Source organism: Sander lucioperca, chromosome 22 (genome assembly GCF_008315115.2).
Source record: "Sander lucioperca isolate FBNREF2018 chromosome 22, SLUC_FBN_1.2, whole genome shotgun sequence".
NCBI classification, from domain to species: domain Eukaryota; kingdom Metazoa; phylum Chordata; class Actinopteri; order Perciformes; family Percidae; genus Sander; species Sander lucioperca.
Window position 1 is genome coordinate 10,357,885 of NC_050194.1, and position 22,519 is coordinate 10,380,403.

General features: G+C 40.7%; 2 protein-coding genes across 2 annotated transcripts; both read right to left on the reverse strand.

Annotated features, from left to right (window-relative positions):
* Positions 1 to 3,828, reverse strand: LOC116044201 (NADPH oxidase organizer 1-like). Its single transcript, XM_031291225.2, has 8 exons — positions 3,529 to 3,828; positions 3,320 to 3,400; positions 3,145 to 3,217; positions 2,588 to 2,771; positions 2,298 to 2,500; positions 2,085 to 2,192; positions 1,580 to 1,697; positions 1 to 1,331 (listed from the first exon to the last, which is right to left on the reverse strand). The coding sequence occupies exons 1-8, from the start codon at positions 3,601 to 3,603 to the stop codon at positions 629 to 631; spliced, it is 1,545 nt and encodes a 514-aa protein (XP_031147085.1). The 5' UTR covers positions 3,604 to 3,828; the 3' UTR covers positions 1 to 628.
* A 12,494-nt stretch (positions 3,829 to 16,322) lies between these two features.
* Positions 16,323 to 22,430, reverse strand: LOC116044208 (glucose-induced degradation protein 4 homolog). Its single transcript, XM_031291231.2, has 6 exons — positions 22,005 to 22,430; positions 21,562 to 21,621; positions 21,027 to 21,134; positions 20,830 to 20,931; positions 20,606 to 20,736; positions 16,323 to 17,816 (listed from the first exon to the last, which is right to left on the reverse strand). The coding sequence occupies exons 1-6, from the start codon at positions 22,194 to 22,196 to the stop codon at positions 17,753 to 17,755; spliced, it is 657 nt and encodes a 218-aa protein (XP_031147091.1). The 5' UTR covers positions 22,197 to 22,430; the 3' UTR covers positions 16,323 to 17,752.
* Positions 22,431 to 22,519: the final 89 nt, after the last annotated feature.

The window sequence follows — 22,519 nt, forward strand, 5'->3', positions numbered from 1 at the left end:
GTCGTGTAAATGAGATTTTATTGACATGTTTATGTTAAAGTTACATAATGAAGCTGCATTGTGAACAGGTTATAATGCAGCACATACCGTGGACAATATACGCAAAATACATATTCATACAATAAAGCAACAAAAAAGAAATGTAAGGTAATCATTGATTAAGAACATGTTCTGACAGGATAATTCTTTCCATACACAGATTTCAATGTCCTAACTTGGAAGTTGATCAAAAAGCCTTCATACTGGCATTCAGTCTATTCATCGAGGTGTTCTTAGCTGTTGTTTAGCCTACTTCAACTCCAACAACCCACATAAATTTACCTTTAAGTGGCTTCAAAGTAAGAGAAAATAATTTTTCATGACAATGTCACATACATCTTCTTGTACCTGTTCCTTCTAACGCTTCACTGAAGCTACATTATTATTAATATTATTATTTTTCTTACACAGTGAAATATTCAACCCTAAGGTGCCATGCTCCATTTGATCAAATAGGACATATTTAAACATCATCTCACAGTATTCAGCATACATTTATCTTGTCACCCATTTGACTGACAGACCCTGTGGGGTCGAACAGATTAAGTATGTTACATGAATACATTATAAATCAGAGGCTTGTGATTCCCTAGCGGCTGTGGATGGACTCCGGCTGAATCTGAAGCCGGGTCTTGGTTGCCAGGGCTGCCTTGCGGGTCATGGTGGTGCAGCGGGTCAGGATCTCCTCAGTTTTGGGTCTGGGTGGCACCCTGGGAGCGTTTGAGGCCGTCTCACTGCCTTTGGGGCTGACAGATCCAGAGCTCTCAGAGCTAGTGTTGGAGCTGCGGCGGTCCGAGAGGCTGAGATCAGGGAAGCTGCTCCCACTGTCGCTGACACCAGGCTGGGGTGAGGCTGCAGGACTGCCTGTGCAGCTCTCACGCTGCGCTTCCTTTTTTAAACTTGAGGATGAGTCGCTGCTGGAGGAGAAGCTGGAGAAGCTGGTCTCGGTGCTTGTGTTGCTTGTGCTGCTCGTGCTGCGTGCACGGCGATCTGAGGTCGAGACGTCCCTCTCCATTTGTGTTTGCGAGCGGGTCTCAGAGAGGACGTCCAGGGATCGGGCCTTGTGGAGACGCCAGAGCACACTAGGCTCTCCTCTGGACTGACCTGCAGAACCCCGCCGTGGGCTGATTTCCTCACTGACGCTGGGTGCACGAGAAGCCTGAGGCTCCCTGCTGGTTGCCAGGTTCAGAGTGGAGCTGTGCAGCTTTCTCTGCAGGCTGTAGAGGCCTGCCCGTGGGTTGTTGTAAGGCTGCAGGTTCATGGAGGGGATGTAACCTGCCTTGCCGTTGAATCTGAAAGAAAATGGAATTTATTTCAACTTTGTTCAACAATTGCAAACTATGGTAACACTCTAAATTAAGTTTAGACTTCATGACATTTGGCCATGTTGCAGAAATATTTCACATTTAAAAGCACCTTTCTAACTCTCTACATAGACAATGGTACGTTTGTGATGTGTTTGCATGAAAAGACAATGAAGAGGCATGAATTTATTCCTATTCTCTGTTGTTTGCAGTGCAGACAGATAGGATTGGGGTACCTGATGAGCCACCAGCCGTTGTCAGACTTCCTCAGCACCTCCACCACAGAGCCAATGGGCACAGACACCTCGTCATCCTTCTTAGTCGAGTAACTCCTCACAGCACAGTACAGGGCACCTAAGGGTCGCAAAGAAGAAAACTAGTTTAGGAACTGCTGTACAGCTAAAATCTTCTTGTGGTAAAATAAGGACAAATACACAGATTGTCTTTATAAAAACAGTTAGAACCATGCCCTGGTGTTGGTTGTTTGTACTGTAACAATAGGCTTCATTATATGATGAAGTATGGCACAATGGATTTTACAGCTCACGCCAATGTCAGTCTTACAAAAGTACAGTTGTGTAATCGAGCTTGAGATGAGTTATTTCTGTGTGACAAGTGCATGCTCTATGCACACATGCATTCTTACACAATAACTTCTGAATTTTACCATCGTGGGATTAATAAATTAATTTGAATTTTTTTTTTTTATCTTAACATTCAATTGTGACAAGTGACACACACCTGCAAGCTGGAATCCAGCGTTTTCATCGTCCTCTCCATCCCATAACTCCAGGTAGGGAGCAGGGAACCAAGCCAAAAGCTTATCCTCGTTCTCCACCAGCCACCAACCTGGAGAGGAAATCACTTTCAGCATAAGAGAAATGGGTGTGGGAGAAGCTCGTGTTTTTTTTGCTGATTTTCAGTAAGCAGCTGCATGAAAGCTAAAGCACTGACCTGCAGGGTCTTTGATCAGCACATCCAGTTTCTCATCCACAGCGACTTTAAACGGACGGTTCTTGGTATCCTTTGTCTCGTACGCAGCCACGCAGCGGTAAGTCTGGGTGACAAACGGGTGAGTGATGTTTCCTGCCTGCTGGCGAGTCACATCACCGCCTCCTTCACCATCGGGCAGATCCTCACACAGCAGGATCATGATGCTGTGTGAGCGAAAAGTCAGACATTTAATAATCAAGAACTCCTATTTGCCTCATAATTTGAACTGACACACTGACATGACAACCAACCTGTTCTTGGTGAAGTCTGGCTGCAGGTCATGGTCTTTGGGCATGAAGAACTGTGCCACCTCTGAGCTCTGAGTCACAGTTGGCTCGCACTTCAGCAGTTTGTTGCAGTAGCTCTCCAGGAACTTCATTCGTTGGACGGATCGCTTGGATCCTTTCTGCTGGAGGCTGCTTTTCCTGGACCCCCCTGGAGAGAGGAGAGGAAAAAGCTTTCAGGATTAATACATTAACTGAGAAGAAGATGAGCATAAGAAATGTATTTATTAAGCATTTTTTTATGATAAATAGTTAAATGTCATTTCCATTGGCTTTTCTAAATGCTCACACGTTTAAAACAAAGAAACATATACTGTAAGACATCCACAACACTAATGCAGAGTGAAAGGATGCTCTAAGGATTCAACATTGTACCTCAGAGGACAAGCAAGCTAAATAATCCATGTTTGTAGAAATATTAAACTGTTTTACTTGGTTATTCCTCTAATTACTGGCTGCAAATACACAGTTTCTTAAATGGGACCATTTAAATACACCTTGTAACACAGCTGAAATAATCTTACCTCTAAATTTGGGGATCACTCTGTCGTTTCTCCTGAAAGGGTTCATGAGAGGGAACCTCTTTTTCAGCTGCCGCTGTTTGGCAAAAACGACATTTTTATTAATTATTATTCCTACAACATAAACGCACACTGAGTAGACAAAGTGCGATTTTTGTTTTGCTTTTTTGTGACTTACATGAAAATCCTTAAAATCCTGGAAGGACCTGTAGGTAATCACTTCAATCTCATCAGACCATAACACAGAAATCATGAACATCTGTGGAGAAAGAGAACAAAATAGAAGGATGAGAGACCAGAAGCTTTCACACAAACACAAATACAGCAATGATAATTAACTATTAAAATATCTTCTCATAACCCATAACATCTGAGATCTTAACCCACCCTGAGTTTTGGTGTGTCCCTGTGGACGGCTCCTATAATGCGGGCACTGATTACAAAGCGTTGTTCACCGGCCATTGTGCTCTTGTTTGTGTCTCAGCTCTCAGGATGAATAGCTGCTTTATTGACCTTCGGTCTCCTGCTGAACTGCTTCTGCTGCTCTGCCAGATCACACAGTCTGCTGCTGTAGATATAGGCTTCACATAACGGAGGCGGAGTCAGAGTGAAAAACACCTGAGGGCTGGAAAAAGGATGCACCCATCCACTCATGCAGAGGCTGAGTCAGAGAGGTGTAGCTGGATGTTTTGACCCATGAGCATCACAGAGATCAGGTAGGAGAATGTAATAGAGCTCTCTGGAAAAGAATAATTACTGGCAGGTGTCCTTGGACAAAAAACCCCAGATGATGCAAATGCATTGCTGGATTCAGTTCTACATTAACAGGTGATTTTTTTACACAAAGGACTCACTTTTAATCCACTGATTGCAGTGGACGACTGATGATGTTGCCTAGGAAGTAAGATTATTTTGTGTTGATTTGCTAATAATTTTATTATTCATCTTCAGTTGAAAATATGCTACATGTTTCCAATATTTGCCCCAAGGTCACCAATTACCTGTCATAATTCTATGTTATAAAATATTTAAAACATAGGCTATTTTGTGACAAATTGCCAAAGTATCAGCAAAGTGTGGTACGAATCTGGCATACAGTGCGCAAGTGTCGACACTTAAGTTAGCAGCTAGCTAGCTAGCCATGAGGGCTAAGGTTGGGTTAAAAAACAGGTTTTGGTTACATCGTATTACTTATAAAGTGAGTCACATCACATTAAGTGGGCTAGATTATTGCTGCATTTGGCCTCATAATTTTTCACTACAACGTAGCGTTGTCGCAGGGTTCAAATAACCGTCTGTGTGTTGTTGACCATGGTTTATGGGGTTAGCCCAATGGTCCCACAGCCCAATGGTCCCACATTTCTAAGAATTTTCTTTCACTGAAAAGTAGGCCCTATGTTCCCACAGCCCTATGTTCCCACATTTCTAAGATTTTTCTTAAAATTAGGCCCTATGTTCCCACAGCCCTATGTCCCCACATTTCTAGGACATTTTCAAAATTAGGTCTTGTTGTGTTCCTACATTTCCCTTCAATTCAAGCCCTATCCTCCCACAACTTATTTGGGGTTAGGGTTAGGGGGATACAATCTGATACAAATTTACGAAAAAGGAAATGTGGGAACATAGAGCCTAATTTTGGAAAACAATCTTAGAAATGTGGGAACTGTGGGAACATAGGGCCTAATTTTGAAAAAAATCTTAGAAATGTGGGAACATAGGCACACTCCCAGATTTATAATAAAAACCTGATACAGTGTTCGTGGCGGAGCGCTGTTAATACTTAGAGAATTGCTCAGTGGCGCATAATGCCCAAAAAGTTCAACTTTCGCTTATAAAATGACCCAGATGATCAGCCCTGCTTACGCACCATGGGGCCCATTAAGCAGGCGCGCTAGAGGCCTCCGACGAGCTGACGTGCTCCCGGCCAAGAAGTCCAGCACACAACTCCTTGTAAAACCACAATATACCATTTTTACAATTCAATTGAGGTATGAAAAAAACAGATGAGATAGAACGTGTTAATTATAAAGATTGTGTTAATTGACAGAGCCAGGCTACCTGTTTCCTCGTTTCCAGTCATTATGAAGTTACTAAAGCTAGCTAACCGTCTCCTGACAGACGGACGTGAAGGTGGTATTGATATTTTTATGTAGTAACTCCTTGCAAGACAGAATATAACCATAGTTCCCCAAATGTTGACAATTCCTTTTATATCATCTGTTTACGGTAGGGATATTTTTCTCCACAATGCAAACACATTTAATAACTTTTCATTTTGATGCACCAGCTACAGTAAAAACAAATCTATCGCCTTGAAGCAAAAAAACATGTTATTACTTTCTCAAGAATTTATTACATCAGCTGCTGTCGTCCTTAATCGCTTCCCACCATCTCCTGCATCCTCAACTCCCATAATGAAAACTTGTCACCTGGCAGCAATATCCCTTATCAGGAACTAGTGCAGATAGCTGTGTGTGTGTGTGTGTGTGTGTGTGTGTGTGTGTGTGTGTGTGTGTGTGTGTGTGTGTGTGTGTGTGTTGAAACTGACTAAATAGGCAAGGGCATGCATGTGTGTGTGAGTGTGTATTTTTGTGTGGGGGAGCAGGTGTTTCTTCAAAGTGAGGATTGCATGAGAGGGCCAGAGTCAGAGGGGGTTATCCCAACCACATCAGATGGACGCGGGTGTGGACTCCTTGTCTGAAGTGATGCCAGTATTTTATCGCACACCCGCACACACACACACACGCACACACACACACACACACACACACACACACACACACACACACACACACACACACACACACACACACACACACCCAGCGTTTTGGTGTAAAAGGTCAGGACTGTCCAGCTTTGTGTACGACCTGCGGAGATGTATGTCAACACCTGTGTGTAAAGCCACATGGGGTTTCCCACTCTGAACAAGAGGACCATGACTCTGGATTCCGTGGGCATCTTTTGATGACACAATACATAATGTGTATTGGGCACAGAACACATTAATACACGCGTAATACGCAGTCGTTTAAAGACACAATCACTCAACTACTAGCTCACACATTCTCACAAAGCATATTGTGATAGCACATTAAAAAAAAGTATCAAATAAATAACTAGACGGGCGCTTGGAGCGCCGAGCTCTGCCAAGGCCAAGCCCTGTCTTGCAATTTTGCAAGACAGGGCATGGCCAACATGGCCAACATAATCTGTGTATCCATAACGTGGTTATTCTGTGATCCATGCTACACCCCTCCCACCAAGTTCAATGGAAATCGGGCCAGTAGTTTTCCATAATCCTGCAGATAAACAGACAACCAAACAAAAAGCTTCCTTGATGGTGGTAAAATGTGGGTGAAAATGTATGTGCTCTACCGCATGAGCATTCATGGCATGACTAAAATCTTTGATATGTCCCGATGTCCCGATGTCCCGATGTCCCGATGTCTAGCAGGCAATTTTGTCACAGAATTTAGCGTTTTGTAAATGAACTGCTGCACAGGGATGTTGGATAGGTTGTTTCAAACCAGCAGTACACAGTCAGATATACAGTACATGATTTGACGTTGGGGGCTTAAAACACAGATAAACAGATGATTTACCAGTTCCAAGCAATTCTATACACAAAAGCTATGGATATATGAAATCTAAATCAGACTAGATATGTGGGAATTACACCATACTGTGTCAATAAACCAGTATCTACATTTTAAAAGTATTTATATGTGCATAGAAATGACCACTAATGAATCAGTCATGATTAACTTCAATCAGGAACGATAATAAGTATAGTTAAAAAAAAACAACTAAAAAAAAAAACGTGTATTTTATCACCTATGGTCTCGTTTTTGGGACTAAAGACTTCATAAATGTCTTGTGTGTAATGTGTTGCAATTCATTCTATATTCATTCATTCATTCTGCCAAAATAAGGCTTGTTCGAACACATACAACACTGAGACACTAAAGAAATGAGGCACTAAACGAGACTTGTTCGTGTGCATCAAAGTTAATTTAAACTAGGCTGATAATAACAAGAGTCTTTGTGAGAATCAGTTCAGAGTTTAGCCGTGCAGTGGATTTCTGTGTGCCAACAATTTTATAACTGGGATTGATAGCTCTGTCATAAAGACCTTCCTTCTTGTCTTAAACAAAAAACAAATAGCACATAGCACCACAGAGCATCATCTTTTTTTGATTTTGCTTCACAATCACTCCTTTGTTTGGCTTGCCTTGAAACTGACAATGGATATGTCAGAGAAATTGCCCAGGTGCATGGCTCATCGCTTTGATTTCCTTCTATCTCTACTAGACATTTCCAGAAATGCTACCAACTTGCAAAATTTCATTAGCTGAAAACAAAAATGTTTTATTACCCTGACAGATTCCTTTGCATCTTGAGCGTGAAAAGATGTCAAATATTACAGATTAGGTGCCCTAACATTGTCCATTTTATTTGAAACGTGACTCTGATTACAAACAAGGAGAATGAAGCATAAATGTCTTTCTGTTTTTTGTAACGAGGAAGGAAGTAACTTGTGTTGTTTGTTTAGTCATGTTTGGACACGTAATACTGTACTTGCTAACTCAACTCAGTTAACCGTAAACCGGTGAGGACGTGACCAGAAGCACACTTTATGGTTCTCAGACACAGCCCTTGTCAAACATTGTCAAATTTTTCAGGGTGTAAAAGCACTGCAAGACCTAGAATGTGGATCTTTTCGGGAAATAAGTGGGACATGGACTTCATATTTTCTTTCAATTACTCTGAGATTAAGCACTGAACCACTTTTCAGTGTTTACTCATAGAAAATAAAATTTTAAAAAACAAACATTGATGGTCTTGCACATACTGGAGAGAAGAGAGTAGTAGTATTCTAGACTTCATATCATTATTCAATCTGTGATAGTATAGCTCTAAATACTGAAACAGAGGTGTGTTGCTAGCCAAGAAAATACTGATTAGATCACAATGTTATTGAGCCATAAAAGATAAATAAAAAAAATTAAAAAATTAAAAACTTTATTACAAGGAAGCTGCAGGCGTGAACTTGACACTAAACTCGCAACATAGCGGGAATGCTGTAAATTAATGCAATTATGGTAAAGAAAAAAGTATTTGATGAATCCATGAGACGTGGCTGAAGGTTGTCCAGTAGTCTGCACAGAAGAAGGTGGAGTCAGTCGGGAAAAGGGTGTACAGTTTCTGAGAAACGTTATCATAGAAGGAAGTTGTGCAGCTTTGAAAGAAACCCTGACTGTAACTGTAAGTGCCAGGAAATCAAGTCCACAGATACTGTATATAAACACACGTGCACACCAACAAGTTGAAATGTATCTGCGTTTGTTGTGCCTGAAACACCCTCTGGGAAACATGAGTCATCCATAATGTAATAGGCAACATTGAAATCACTCATGCTGTTCCCAGTTATTGTAAATGATCAAATCGAATCAAATCAATATATATATATATATATAAATAAAAAATATATATACAACTTTTTTAACTTATTAACTTAATTTTGGCACATTTCTATCTTCTGGAATGTAAGATCTTTAATTAGACATTTGCACGTTCTGCCAAGCAAATTTTTTTGCGTTGTAAAACATCTTACTCATGGTCTTTCTCTTGTGTGTGACACTGCGAACAATTCAAATTATAAACTCACTGTAATAACTACACCTTACTCATCCATCACTGACAACACCTTAATCTGGTTTGACAATCCGCAGATGAAAGCCAACCAGAAGTAGCTCTAACCTGTTTGCATGTTTTCCAGGTGTTATTTTGCCTTTGTATATATATATATATATATATATATATATATATATATATATTTTTTTTTTTTTCTTCTCCAACTTTTTAGGCGTTTAGTTTGGTTTGGCTCTTATTTGTTGATTCCTACGAGGCGTTACCTAGGTCTAACACTTGTCCTTAATGAACAACCTAACACATTTTCACTCTATGATGGTACCAATGCAAATTCCATTCATCCTGAGGAGAATAAGACTGTGTGCGTGGCAAATTTCATGGCGATCCATACGATAGTTGTCCAAACATTTCACTCAGAACCACAAATGAGAACCTCAAAAGTTACAATCAGGGCACCATGAATGCCTGTACAAACCTCTATACTCTGTATATTATAGCAATCCATTCAATAGTTGTTAAGATATTTTAGCTTGGACCAAAGTGGTGAATGACCGACCAACATGCATGCAGCAGCTAGCATGGCTAAAAACTCACAGGACACATTCAGTGTTAAGGGTGTTCAATATATATTATAAAATATGTAAAATATTTAAATTTGCAATCAATTTCTTGAACTTTGTGACCTACAAAACCCAAATACCAGACTCCAAGCAGTTTTTCAATAGTTGTCAGTGACTATGAGAGTCAGTGGTGGAAGAAGTACTCCAATCATTTACCAGTACGTAGAAGTAGCAATACAACATTGTAGAAATACTATACAATAATATAGTAATGGTAATAGTAATTGAAAGAAATAATAGTAATAGTAATAGTAATAGTATAGTACTGGATGTTTAACTGGTACTTAGTAGAAGTACAAAAGTATTATCATCAAAATATACTTAAAACACACAAAGTAATATGCAGCATGGCCCATTTCAGAGTAATGTATGTTATAAGTATTATTGAATTCTAATTATTTATGCATTAATATGTACATGACTTTAATGTTGCAACAGGTATGTAAAGGTGAGGCTTATTTTTTACTATACTGCCGGGTAGCTTCGGACTTTCACCAAGGCATCAATGAAGTCGTATTGTATCTGATTATGCAAAGTACAGTAACTAAAGTCATCGAATAAATCAGTAGCAGAAAATAGAAATACTACTAGTAAAGTAACAAAATTGGACTAAAGTACAGTACTTGTGTATGTAAATGTGCATGTACAGACATTGACTTTTTTTTTTTTGGCAGTGTATTTGCTATTCATAAGGCAAACTGCCAGCCAGCAGTTTGGAAATACTTTACTAATCACAAGAGGTTGCTTTCACTTCTATTGTTAGTGACGCTCCTTGCAAGAAAGTGGCTGTCTCTGTGCCATAAGTATTGCTTTGGTCTGGTGAATATAGACTACACACACTGCAACCACACACAGATTGGCACATGTTCAAAAGCTCAGTGGCAGTTGTGGTTATGTAAGCAGAAAGATTTTAGTTTCCATTTTACAGAAACTAGAACTCGGTCTCATTCCCTGAAGGTTTTGGCTAATGCGCCTCCTGTTCTTTCACACTTGATTTTATCTCTTTAAGCATTTAGCTGACAGACGCGCACGCACACACACACACACACACACACACACACACACACACACACACACACACACACACACACAGGTTGTCAAACTCAACATTTCATTTGCTGCCATGAGACTGAGAGTCCCAATGGCTGATTACAAGAAATCCTTAATTCCATCAGATGTGACCGTTCTCAGAAAGAGCCTGTTTAAATAGGCCCCATGGAACTCTGCTTTTAAATGTTTAAATGTCTGCTGTTAAATACTGCTGTGTATCATTCATTGCTGATATGTTTTGATAGACTTACAGTACATGCCAGCGAAAGGACAATCCACTCATCATTTACTGCCACTTGGTCACTTTAAGATTTAAAGATGCATAATTGTTGTGCATTGTTGTGTATGGTGTGTTGTCTTATATGCCAGTGCTAAAGAAAAAAAATCCCATTTATGCAAATCTAATGGAATATAAAGTAATCTGAATCTGAGTACAATGTGAAAGCAAGCAAAGAGAGCACGGGCCAAAGCCACATCATGTCTTTTGTGTTTTAACAGGGATTGCCGACACTGATATGGTACCAAAATGTTTGTATTGTATTATTGGGCTGCTGCCAAGGCAGCTTACACCGCCAACCAAGGATCAAGGTTCATGGTTCAGGGGGGCCTTTATTATCACGTGCACATCTATAAAGGCTCCCTCCATCAGTGCTCAATGAATAACTAAAAAGAAAATCACACAAGTAATAGCAAAATCTGAATCTAAGACAAACATAGTGCAAGTTAAAATAAAGGGCTAAAATAAAACAAATACAATTTAAATGAAGTAATTTGTGTACACAGTATTGCAAATGAAAAAACTGAATGTAAAAAGAAAAGTAAAAAAGGAATGTAGTAATATATATGCATGATAAGAAATAAAAAAGTAAAAACAATATATATATATATATATATATATATATATATATATATATATATATATATATATATATATATGAAGCTCAGCGTAAGTTCATTCTGGAAGACTACTTTGCGTCACATTTCTCTCTCTCCCAACCTAATCAGCTGCATAGTCATCAGCTGAATGTGGGCATTTACGCTTTCAGTTAAACCAACCAGATTTTTCCACATTCTCTGTGAGCTATCGCGTTGTTGCATTCAAACTTTAAATCTATCTACTCTTTGCTGCTGTCAGTTGTCATTGCAGGCAAAATCGATGTGACCCTCCTCCATCCCGTTCACCTCCAGTTCTCATCATTCCCAGCACCCATCAGAAGCCCCGCTTCACATCACATCCATCCAGATCTTCAGGCTTCCTCTATCCCTTCATCACCCCCACCAGTGTCTAGACTCCATCGGGGGGGGGGGATATTCCTATATATACCCGTTATAATTTAACATTGCGATGAAGTCTAATCACCAAAAACTCTAACATGTCAACCTATTATGCACCATGTTCATTAAACTTATTTCAGTCTTTTTTTTTTTTGTTGCATTTTAGCCTTTAATAGACAGGTCAGCTGTAGACAGGAAAGGGGGGAGAGAGAGGGGGAAGACATGCAGCGAATGGCCGCAGGTCAGACTCAAACCCTGAGCCGCTGCGTCGAGGACTAAGCTTCTGCATATGGGCGCCCACTCTACCAGGTGAGCTGATTGAAATATACACACACACACACACACACACACACACACACACACACACACACACACACACACACACACACACACACACACACACACACACACACACACACACACACACACACACACACACACACACACATACATACATACATACATACATAAAGTGACAGTTAAAAGGTCAAGTGACAAGTGAAGCTGTCCCTGAGCCTCAGGCTGGTAGTGCGGTCTGCGTCTGAATGGCAGCAGGCAGAGCAGTTTGTGGCTGGGGTGATTAACATCTTTGATAATCCTGTTCTCAGGTGCACCACAGCTTTTGAAAGTTAAGCCAAGTCCTTGTAAACTCCCTATTCCCCAGAAGACAATGGAACAGTCATTGCAGTAAGATATGTAATTATAATTGACCCACATTCCCATCTGGTTACATTGCAGCACATTAGGCCTGCAGGTCACATACTTCCTTTCAGCAACCAAGCCTAAAGAGCCAGTAGCCTGCTGTTTGATTTTTTCTTACTTTGATTTTTTTCTTGATCTTTCTTTATAGCACTTTGGTAAAACAGACATGTACTTAAGTATTGTGCATCTAATTTGGCGCTGTCTCAAGCTGTATGTGTTTGTGTGTAGTTTTGACTGAAATGCCGGCACAAGACCAAGGATAGTTACAAACTCTGCAGCGTGGTGGAAATGCTTGCATCCGGTGCTTTGATTGTGAACTTACAGAGAGGTAAGAAATGTGAGAGAAATGGGCCTGTGGAAAATTCTAAAGCAGAGAGCTAAATAGAAACTTTAGATGTGTTTTTAGCAATGCCAGCAGCAAGACTTAAAGCTATAGTGCGTAGTTTCTGTCGCCCCCATGAGGAATTATAAGTAATGACAGCACCACTTTTGTTGCGTCCACATTATACAAGCCTTCCGTAATCACGCGCCCGCCTCCCATACCTCCTCAACACAGTTGCTTGTAACCAAGGAGGACACGGAGGTTTAAAAAAAACAAAACATGATTGACTCTTCAAAAGAGGTCATTATCTTCACTCAAGCTTCTGCGCACAGACGTTCATTAATATATAAAAAGTTACGCACTAAAGCTTTAAGGGATAGCATCGTCGGTAGCCAGTCAGTTGGTCCACCAATGGGTCCAGACAGATATCCATGGTGACTTCGCTGATCCCTGATTTTTCCTCTGGCGCCACCAGGAGGCAAACCTTTAACTTATCCTGTTTACAGTTTTTATGAATTGCTAAAACACTCCCACCCCACACCCCCTTCTCTGAACCAAATGCTCAGTGGCCTAAACCCATTTGTCGAATCAATCACTCCTTTGGCAAAACTCTAAACAGTCTCACTCGCTAAAACACATTTAACACAGTTGTCATCGTTTACACACAACAACTCAAAATTGTACACACACGTTTCTAATGAGGTGATCCTTTAGCCAGACCCAGCATCACGTCTGTGTGCTGGGTCTGGCTAAAGGATCACCTCATGCATCCGGTGATGACAGAATACATAACAAAAAAAGTATATTTCTTGAAGCTGCACTTTCCTATGGCTCTTTGTAGTTTTGCTTATTTAAAGCTAATGCCCTTGCGCTTACTATTTGTTGTCTGGAGTTTGTACCTTCAGGGTTGAAAGCACTTAATTGGAAGTCGCTTTGGATAAAAGCGTCAGCTAAATGACATGTAATACAGTTTTTCCTCAATTGCTAAAACACTAAAACCCATTGGCTGAACAAAGTTCTCAGTTGCCTGAACTCATTTAGCTAATTGTGCAGTCTGTTGTCAATACCTTAAACCATTTCACATGGTAAAACCCAATTTGTAGATCTCACTTAGACTTTTCTGTAAAACTCTAAACACATTCTCATTCTCAAAACACATTCTGCACTCTAATGCACATGTCATCCATACTGGTAAACACAAGTGGCAACAATCAAATACAAATAGAGAACACATGTCATTGATTGAACACAACCACTCAAAATTGATTTCACTTGTTTCAAATGATGTGACACATCAATCATCAAGATCACACCAATATAAGCCAGTTCAGAGAGCAAACAGGTTGTTGAAGGTGGGAAGGAGAAAGTCTGAGAATGGATAGAAGAAACAATGTGAGAGGACGAGGACGAGTGCGTATGCGTATGCGAGGTGTCAGGGCTGGATACGGCACACAAGAGGCTTCTTCCCCCGTTGCCTCAGGAGGGACAATATTGCTTGTGATGTCGACGAAGTGCTCTGGCCTGACCCAGCCCAAAGACAAGAAGAAGCACATTGATCACATGTTTACTCCATTAAACATTTTTTTCTGTAACTTTTGTGTTTGAGGTAATGTCTAATGAATGCTCTGTAGTGTTAAGTTATTGACTGGCTGTGTTTAGGATCTGAAAGCATTGGTTGATTTGACCAGCAGTCAGGTGTTTTGTGAATATAGTTTGAGAATTTGGTTTTGTGTTTACAGTTTTGAGAAAATGGGTGAGGGTTTCAACAAATGTGTCTTAGCAATTGAGAAAAACTGTGTTAAAGGAATTATGATTCTTTGAGTTTTGTTAATCATTTGAACATTTTTATGTATGCATCATGTTCAGAAATGCTCACACTGAGCTGTGAAAATGTAGGAAATGTAGTCAGAGGCCCATATGTCGTTTTATTACCTCCGGTGACAGGAACTAGGCATTTCGTAGACCGGACGGAAACACCATGTATGTGGACTGAATGTGAACTGATGTATATGTCAAGGTCACCAGTGGGGTGGGAAATTCTGTTTTCTTATAGGACACAGAGGAGTGTTGCGTGAGGACTTCTGTCCAAAGATACTAGAGTATTCTAGAGAGACTATTTCCCATAGGATAAGGAGAGATTTGTTTTTGGCTGCATTCTAATCAGAAAGGATTTCTTTTGTTCTGTGACAGTATAAAATTGATGTGCACAAACTTCTCTGGGGGAGTTATTGGGGAAAACCCCAAGATCTTGACACTTTTCCTCTGTAACTTCCCTTTAATTACATACATAAACTTTTGCTATATATCACTTTAACCATCTCTGTGCTTCTATATTGAGTCTTAAAGTGCATCACTGGAGAGGTCAGAAAATCTCCACAACAACTGTAATAAATCAACATCTAATGGATAGATTTGATACAAAAAGGTTTTTTGGTGATCCCCTGCCTTATCCTCTAGCGCCACCATGTGGTTTTGGGTAAAACTATTGTATGCATTGCCGTGAAATCTGCTACAAACTTTACATGCATGCCCCCCTAAGGATGAATTGTATGAACTAAACCGTTGACTTTTCACCTAGCGTCATTAGGTCAAGATTTCAATTTGTGTAACAATTTGTGCTATATGACTAAATACCTGAAAAACACACCTTCCCATCAGCCTCATCTGCACTTTGTGTGTATTGCTAATTAGAAAATGTTAACATGCAAACACGCTAAACATTATACCTGCTTACCATAAGCATGTTAGTGCTGCCATTGTGTCATATTTTTGTTCTATTGACTCCTAATGCTAAAACACCAGAAGACTGTATGAAATGTTTCAACGCAGCAGAGGGCAGTGTAGGGTAGAAAGTGCCTGCCAGTGTTGTTGTTGCTATTTAAATGTTCAGCCAGGAGCAGCACCATGGCCCTCCTTTGTTTGCATTCCAGTACACTATCAAGTTTATTATATGAGGAAATAGATTTGTTGCCAACGGTGCTGTCCAATTTTTTGTATTTTAACTGTATATGATGCAGTTTGTTTTACTCTATTAAATTAGTAAATAACTTGATAATTGATGTGAGGTGTGGCATGAAAACATCACTTAAAGGTCCAGTGTGTAACGTGTTTAGTTGTTCATTATCAAAATCTCCATATTCATGTGCCATCTTGAAATACGTTAGCCGGTAAGGGACATACAGGACATACTGCTCCGTCTTTCGCGTTTTAGCTGTCACATGATAAACTCACAGGTGCTGCTAATGCTGCTAATGGGTATCGTCGCTTCCCGGCCCCGGCAAGTTTGAAGAAGGAAACATGGAGGATCACACGTATTCAAAATCCAAATTTCAGAAACAGGAGTCTTCTTCTTCGCCCAGAAAAAGAAAAAGGATATTGAAAAGAGCAAGAGACCGGCTTTTTGAAGCGTGAAGGCTACCGTAGCTGTAATACGTACTTTGAACTGCGTGGCGCGAGAGAGTTGATTGCGATATATGATCTCAACGCTAGATGGGAGAAATTCCTACACATTGGACCTTTAAAAACATGATGCATTGGTCAAAAAAAGGCAACACACAGTGAAAGATGTCAATATGATTTTTTTTTTTTAAATCCATTATCCATTCTTTACAATCACACCGTCAATCAAATCCAGGCTTATTCTCAAACAAACAAACAAACAAACAAACAATCAATCTGTTAGAATACAACTCTGATGAGCTTTAGAAAGATGGCACCATCACGTGGAAGGGGAACATGATCAGGGAGTGTTTTCACTTTTCACAGGCAATTTATTAAAAATATTTCCTTTTATGAAGATAGATTCTTTTCTTTATACACTATAAGGATAGAATAAAATGTCTCTGAAAACTGAAGGTTTTATGTTTGAAGAGTGCTATGTTGAAAGTGTTGCATAGTTGAGGGGACAGAAATGTAGGGATAGTGGGGGAGCTTAATTTAAAATGACACATAGGGAAGTAAAAAGCTCTTTGTTAAATGCAGAGTGCAGGGTAAAAATACTCTCTTTTTTAATACTTTTCTGTGATTGTTTTGGCTCCGAACTCCCCACGCAGTCAAACCTTTAAAAACTAGTCAAAAAGCTTGACCTGTCACCTTGTGTACTGGGCATGTGGGTGTAAAATCCTGACCACGAACATTAGTAACATAGTATAGTCCATCTTTGTGCAAATGTAACTCAATAGAACAAGATCCACAGCAATCACATGTGATAATATTCTCCCAAGCAGTTGTATGAATACGGGGGGGGAAGCTCTTCTTGTGTGTCACTCACATTCGCAGCCTTTAAAAGTGCCACTCTGCGTCCATCATTTAGTAAAATAACAAAATATCTTCTTGGCAGGCAGACAAAGTTTAAAAAAAAAAACAACCAATACTGTCAATCTAGCTTATGGGCTGATTAAAGCTCCAATCATTGATAAACCCATTGATAAAGTCTTCCACACAGACTTGGCAATTTACTTCTTTAGAGATGGTGTTAATGAGAGCAGGCTCCTCAGAGGAGTCCTTGTCCGGTAGTCAAATGTGTGTTTACGTTGTTCCCTCGGCATCGGCTGGATGAAAGCTGGAGACGTTTCTAGTCGAAAAAACAAGAAAGGGGGAATTCCCAACTCAGCTTATAAAATGTCTCAAGATGCTGCGCCAAGCGTTGTTAAAACGAATGAAAAAAAAAAAAGGGGTACACTATATGAGCCACACCCAGTCTCTGCTGCTGGTTCTAACTTTACAAGCTCCAGCCAGGAAGAACTGCACTTTTCTTCCTTCCTTTCTTCTCATCTAATCCATACATTCATTTGTCCGATATCCCGTCCCCTGGTCAATCAGCTGTCCGTCCACCTATTGGGAACATGTAAGAGTTTGCACTTCTCCAAAGCCCAACTTCTCATCCCTAGTCGTCGTTCTCCTTCTCCTCCTCAGCAGCATCTGCAGACCTCTGCTTTCGCCTTAAGTCTCTGTCCGTCAAAAAAAAAAAGATCCATCATGCCGGCCGGGGTCACCGGAACTCATAGATGGCTGCACTGTGCTCGGGAACGTGGGTGAGGTTTAGAGACTGGTACCTGCAGCGTAACAACACAGTACATGTTAGGATGTGTATATGTGTAAGAAGTACATGGCATAAACCGCTTTCCAGCTTTGTGATAATGCCTTTCTCAGATAATCCAAATGATTTTTTTCAGTGGTTTATTTAGTTTAAAGCCATAATTAATGAAATCAAACCCCTTTTTGATACTACGGTCAGCATTTTTTTTTTCTTTCTGCAAAAGCCATTCAGCAATTACCTCCTTATATAGTATATATTAGTTATCAGTGTTAGCGGTGGAGTCCGTCATTCCCACACTGGATTCAAACTGCCTTCACGTGCACGACGTGCATATACTCCAGTGTAATTTCATCTCATTGATGTGAGCCTCGCTGTTTACTGTTCCATTCCATTTACACAATATTAGAGCATTAAAAGCATTCATCTGGCGAAAACACAGCGTCACTTTTAAAATGAAGAAGCCAAGAAAACACAATATCCAGTATTTGTCACTGAGATTAATGCTGACCACGGGTGGTTCAGCATTTCTTGATTCTAACAGCCGATCAGTTGTAATCTTTGCGGAGAGTAACGAGAAGAAAACAAGAGGGAGCAGCCACAGTGCACACCTCTAACTCTTCAGCAAGGTAACCAACTTTTACTGTGCCCTGCTGTTGTGCGGAAAAATGACTGTACAGCATGAAATCAGATCTCGGTTGCTCACAGCATGATGGGAAAAAAGGCAGATGACTGAGTTATGAAATTTATCAGTGTGTCTGGCTGTTGTGTTTCTGTAGCTGGAAGAGTGTTTTCTGTAGTATTCAACAGCACATGCTGCTAATCAACCAGGACTGAAATCTTAAGGATTACAACTAAAAGAAGCTGATTTTTTTTTTTTTTTTTTTTTTACAACCAATAAAAGGAATACCTATCAGTTTATCTGAAAAAAAAAAAAAATCAACTAAATCGGAGATACATGGTTTTCACCTAATAGAGACTTAGGGCCCTATTTTAACAATCTAAGCGCATGCGTGAAGTGCCTGGCGCAGGTGCGTTTAGGGTGTGTATGAATCCACTTTTGCTAGTTTGACAAAAAAGGGTCCGTGCACTGGGCACATGGTTCAAAAGGGTTGTACTTAGTGTCTTCATTAATTCATTGGTGTGTTTTGGGGCGTAACATGCAATAAACCAATCAGAGATCATCTCCCATTCCTTTTAAAAGCCAGGCGCGTTTGGACCTTGGCGCATTGCTATTATGATGGAGGACTTGCACCGCAATAGTTTTATTTGTAATCTTTTGCATGTTTGTGTGCTGCTGCGCTTCCCTGTGTGTGTGTGTGTGTGTGTGTGTGTGTGTGTAACAAGCATAATGTGCGCACGCTGTGCATAAGCCTAGGCGCATTTTACTAATTTGCTGTTAAAAGAACAATGAAATGCTGCGCTATTGACTTTAGACCAGGTTTTTGTTGGTCAATGGCGCGATCACTTCCCGCTGCCTCAAGACAGCAATACGCCAAGAATGCACCTGAACACACCTGAACACACCTCCCTGTAAGACCAGCATGCCCATGGGCGCACAGATGGGCGCACAGATGGGCGCAGGTGCATTTGCTATTTAAACGACGTGGGCGCTGGACGGGAAACTGACAACTGTGTCGGTCTTAAACTAGCAAAAACACTTGCGTCGGGTTTTACGCCACGCTGCGCCGGGTGTAAGATAGGGCCCAATAAGTCATCATCCTCTATATATTTTTTCAGGGAAAAATGAAATTTGTCAATCATTTTTGAAGTTTAGCAAAAGTCTGAAGCATCTATTCCTTCAAGTTGGTTCATCAGGTCAGGTGAGAACAATACCAAGCACTCATGTGTTGCTTTGAAATACGTATGCCTGATCCGATAGCTGACTTCACTTGAGTCTTCCAACACAACTGTCAAAAACAACCCCAAAATAAAAGGCTTTACTAGAATAAAAAGATGGATGTTGACATCTGAAAGTCAGTAGTTGGAACAAAATGAACTAAGGGCAAACCACAGTCATATTCAGCCTCCCCATGTGTGGTTTGCAGGCTTCACACCAGAGGTGGTAAAAGGCAGCAACGAGCACAGAGTTGATCCTATAAACAAGCTTAATTCATAAATTTACAACAACATTCACATTGCAGTCAATACAGTTTTCAGTCCAGGCAAATACTGTTAAATTAAATGCAATCATCATAGCATAAGTATGAAACAAGCGCTGGCTGTTAGTCATTTTTCCACTTTTGAAAACAACATGAAATAGAGGCATTTTGCGATCAGAGAGGGGAAACAAAACTGCTTCCAAGTATTTGGTCAGAGAAGGGAATAAAAAAAAAAAAGGAATGGAATGAAATCAGAGGACTTTTGTAACAATAGCCAAACCAATAAGTGCAGAGGGAGTTAAAAGAAAAGCCAAAGAATGTCAAATAAAAATGAAAACACTAAAGATAGAGACCAAGCAGGTCTAAGTTTGCTTGTAACCAGACAGTACGGCCATATAAATCAAATGCAACACAGGAAGGGTGTTATTTGTTCTGCTTCATCCATATAAGGTTATACACAGTCTAACTTGAAGCGGTTCAGAGCAACATTCATTCTTGATTAATCATCTGAGCAAGGGGACATTTAGAATTGAGGGCACCTTGACAGAAGCTGCAGAAATCTGGAAATGTTGTCTGTTAAGGACTTTCCCCATCCAGACTTTCCATCTAGTCTGGGCTTTGATTCCACAACCTTTCAGTAAAAAGTCTGCTAATTTGTTAAATTACTCGACTTCACCTCACAGTAACTAGTGTTGTGTTGCGTTACCATTCAGAGCTCCTGTGGTAGTAGTAGCCCTCGATCGTTGCTGTGGATTTCTGGAAGCATATGTAGTAGAATCCGGCAAAGGAAGCTCCGCTGATGTCTTTTATTGTGTGGTCAGGGACCAGAAACTGCTCCTGCAGGAGCAGGGTGAGAAATAGCAGCAGCTGAAGGTTTCAGAGGTGACTTACTACGACATATGGTCAGGCTCAATTCAGGCAGTACCTTACCTTCCACCTCATGAAAATAAAGTCAGAGTTCTTCAGATCCTCGTAGTCAAAATCATCCGAGTTAAATGTCTTTGCATACTGGTAGAAGGCCTGGAACTTGCCCTTGACACAAAAAGTAAAAAAGGATTTATGTCACGGTAAACCATCCTGCTGTAGAGCACTTGTGCCGATTACGAATGAGCAAGCTTTCACCTTACCCAGTGTTTACGATCCACATCTTCATCTGCATCCCATTTCCGGGTTAGAAACGGCCGCTTCCTGCTGATGATCTCTCCAGCGAAGAACGTGGTCAGAGTTGGGTATTCCTGTGAGAGAGAACACGACAGAAAACGGTGGTGTTTTTGTTTGCTCTGGTGCAGCCAATCTGATACATGCCGTTTGTCTTTTCTTCTCTTTGTATGTGAAAGAATGTCACACCCAATGCTTATGGTTAGTCTGTCAGTTCAATGTTTTCATTCAAAAACTAATCATATATACTGATATTCATTGCGTGTCTTCAATCACTGTAGTCATATTATGTGATTTATACGATAGTGTAAACTACGAGTTACAGTTGTGTACAGTAGGACAATATGTAGTCGTTTGACATGACACCCTCTATAATTTAAACAAGAAAAAGGAGCTTGACTTTACCAGTCTCTTGAAAAGGACACAAACGAGTAGTGAGTAAGGGCCAGACTCAGCTTAAACTATTTATGTTTGTGGCTTGATAAAGGGAATAACTCCTCTCACCTCAGTCAGTCCTTTTATTTTCAGGTAGCCACACAAGTAGGAATCCTCCATGGTGACATGCTTAATAAAAAAAGACAATAAACAACAGAGAATCATTTTAGTTTCGTCTACATTCAAAAGACATTTATAATATCCTCTCACACAAAACAGCCATGAGCAGGTTTGTAAGCCTCTTTCTACAAATGCAGAAGCCACATGATTAAACCTCTTCATTTGTATTTTTGATGATACCATTATATAAAATGTCTCCTTATAGTTGAAAAGGGTTGCTAGTAAACAGTCGCTAGCACTGCTACATCTACAGCTAGCTAAGCGAGTTACTCAACCAAAGGCCAGGGCTCATTGATTTTCCAGCTGTCAATCATCACACCGCCCGTTTGACAGATCACCAAATGCCCCTGACAGCTGGCCTGAATAGTAAAATATCCGCCTAACAGCCCTACCTGCAAAACAACCTCCACGTCGTAAGAGTTCCCTTTGCTCTTTTGGTGGCCCCTGAACTTAGAGCCGCTGTACAGCAGCGAGGTGACAACGCCGGGTTGCTGGGTGTTTATCGGTGGCGGTGGGATAAGAGAGGCCGAGGATGTGAAGGCCGCAGCGGGGGACTCGCTGAGGTATCCAGCAGGGACAGGCATGGCTCCCGCTTCGCTGGCTGGGCACCGACCGCGGTCAATTGCCGTCTGAGCGATGGACTCTGTCAGTCTTTTCGAAGAGGTGGGAGAGGACTGAAGCGGTCCAGCAACATTCAAACCCCCACCGATTCCTCCACAGTTTACTTTACTAGGCGCCGTGCTTCCAGAAAAGTAAGTGGACTTCGCTGTTGGCACCAGAATCCGCCCTTCTCATTGGGCAACTGAGTTTACATTACTAACATCTGCAACGCTCATTGGTTCAACTTGCGGAAGGCTTATGGCAATATGCGGGTGTAGTTTGTTCCTGTCGTTTTACAGTGCGTAGA

Coding starts and splice junctions, on each gene's coding strand:
- LOC116044201 (XM_031291225.2), bottom strand. CDS start 3,603: ATGGCCGGTGAACAACGCTTTGTAATCAGTGCCCGCATTATAGGAGCC. Junction 3,218..3,319: donor AGGATTTTAAGGATTTTCAT/GTAAGTCACAAA, acceptor TTTGCCAAACAG/CGGCAGCTGAAAAAGAGGTT. Junction 1,698..2,084: donor CGCTGGATTCCAGCTTGCAG/GTGTGTGTCACT, acceptor TGCGACCCTTAG/GTGCCCTGTACTGTGCTGTG.
- LOC116044208 (XM_031291231.2), bottom strand. CDS start 22,196: ATGCCTGTCCCTGCTGGATACCTCAGCGAGTCCCCCGCTGCGGCCTTC. Junction 20,737..20,829: donor TTATTTTCATGAGGTGGAAG/GTAAGGTACTGC, acceptor CTGCTCCTGCAG/GAGCAGTTTCTGGTCCCTGA. Junction 17,817..20,605: donor TACCACAGGAGCTCTGAATG/GTAACGCAACAC, acceptor GTTACGCTGCAG/GTACCAGTCTCTAAACCTCA.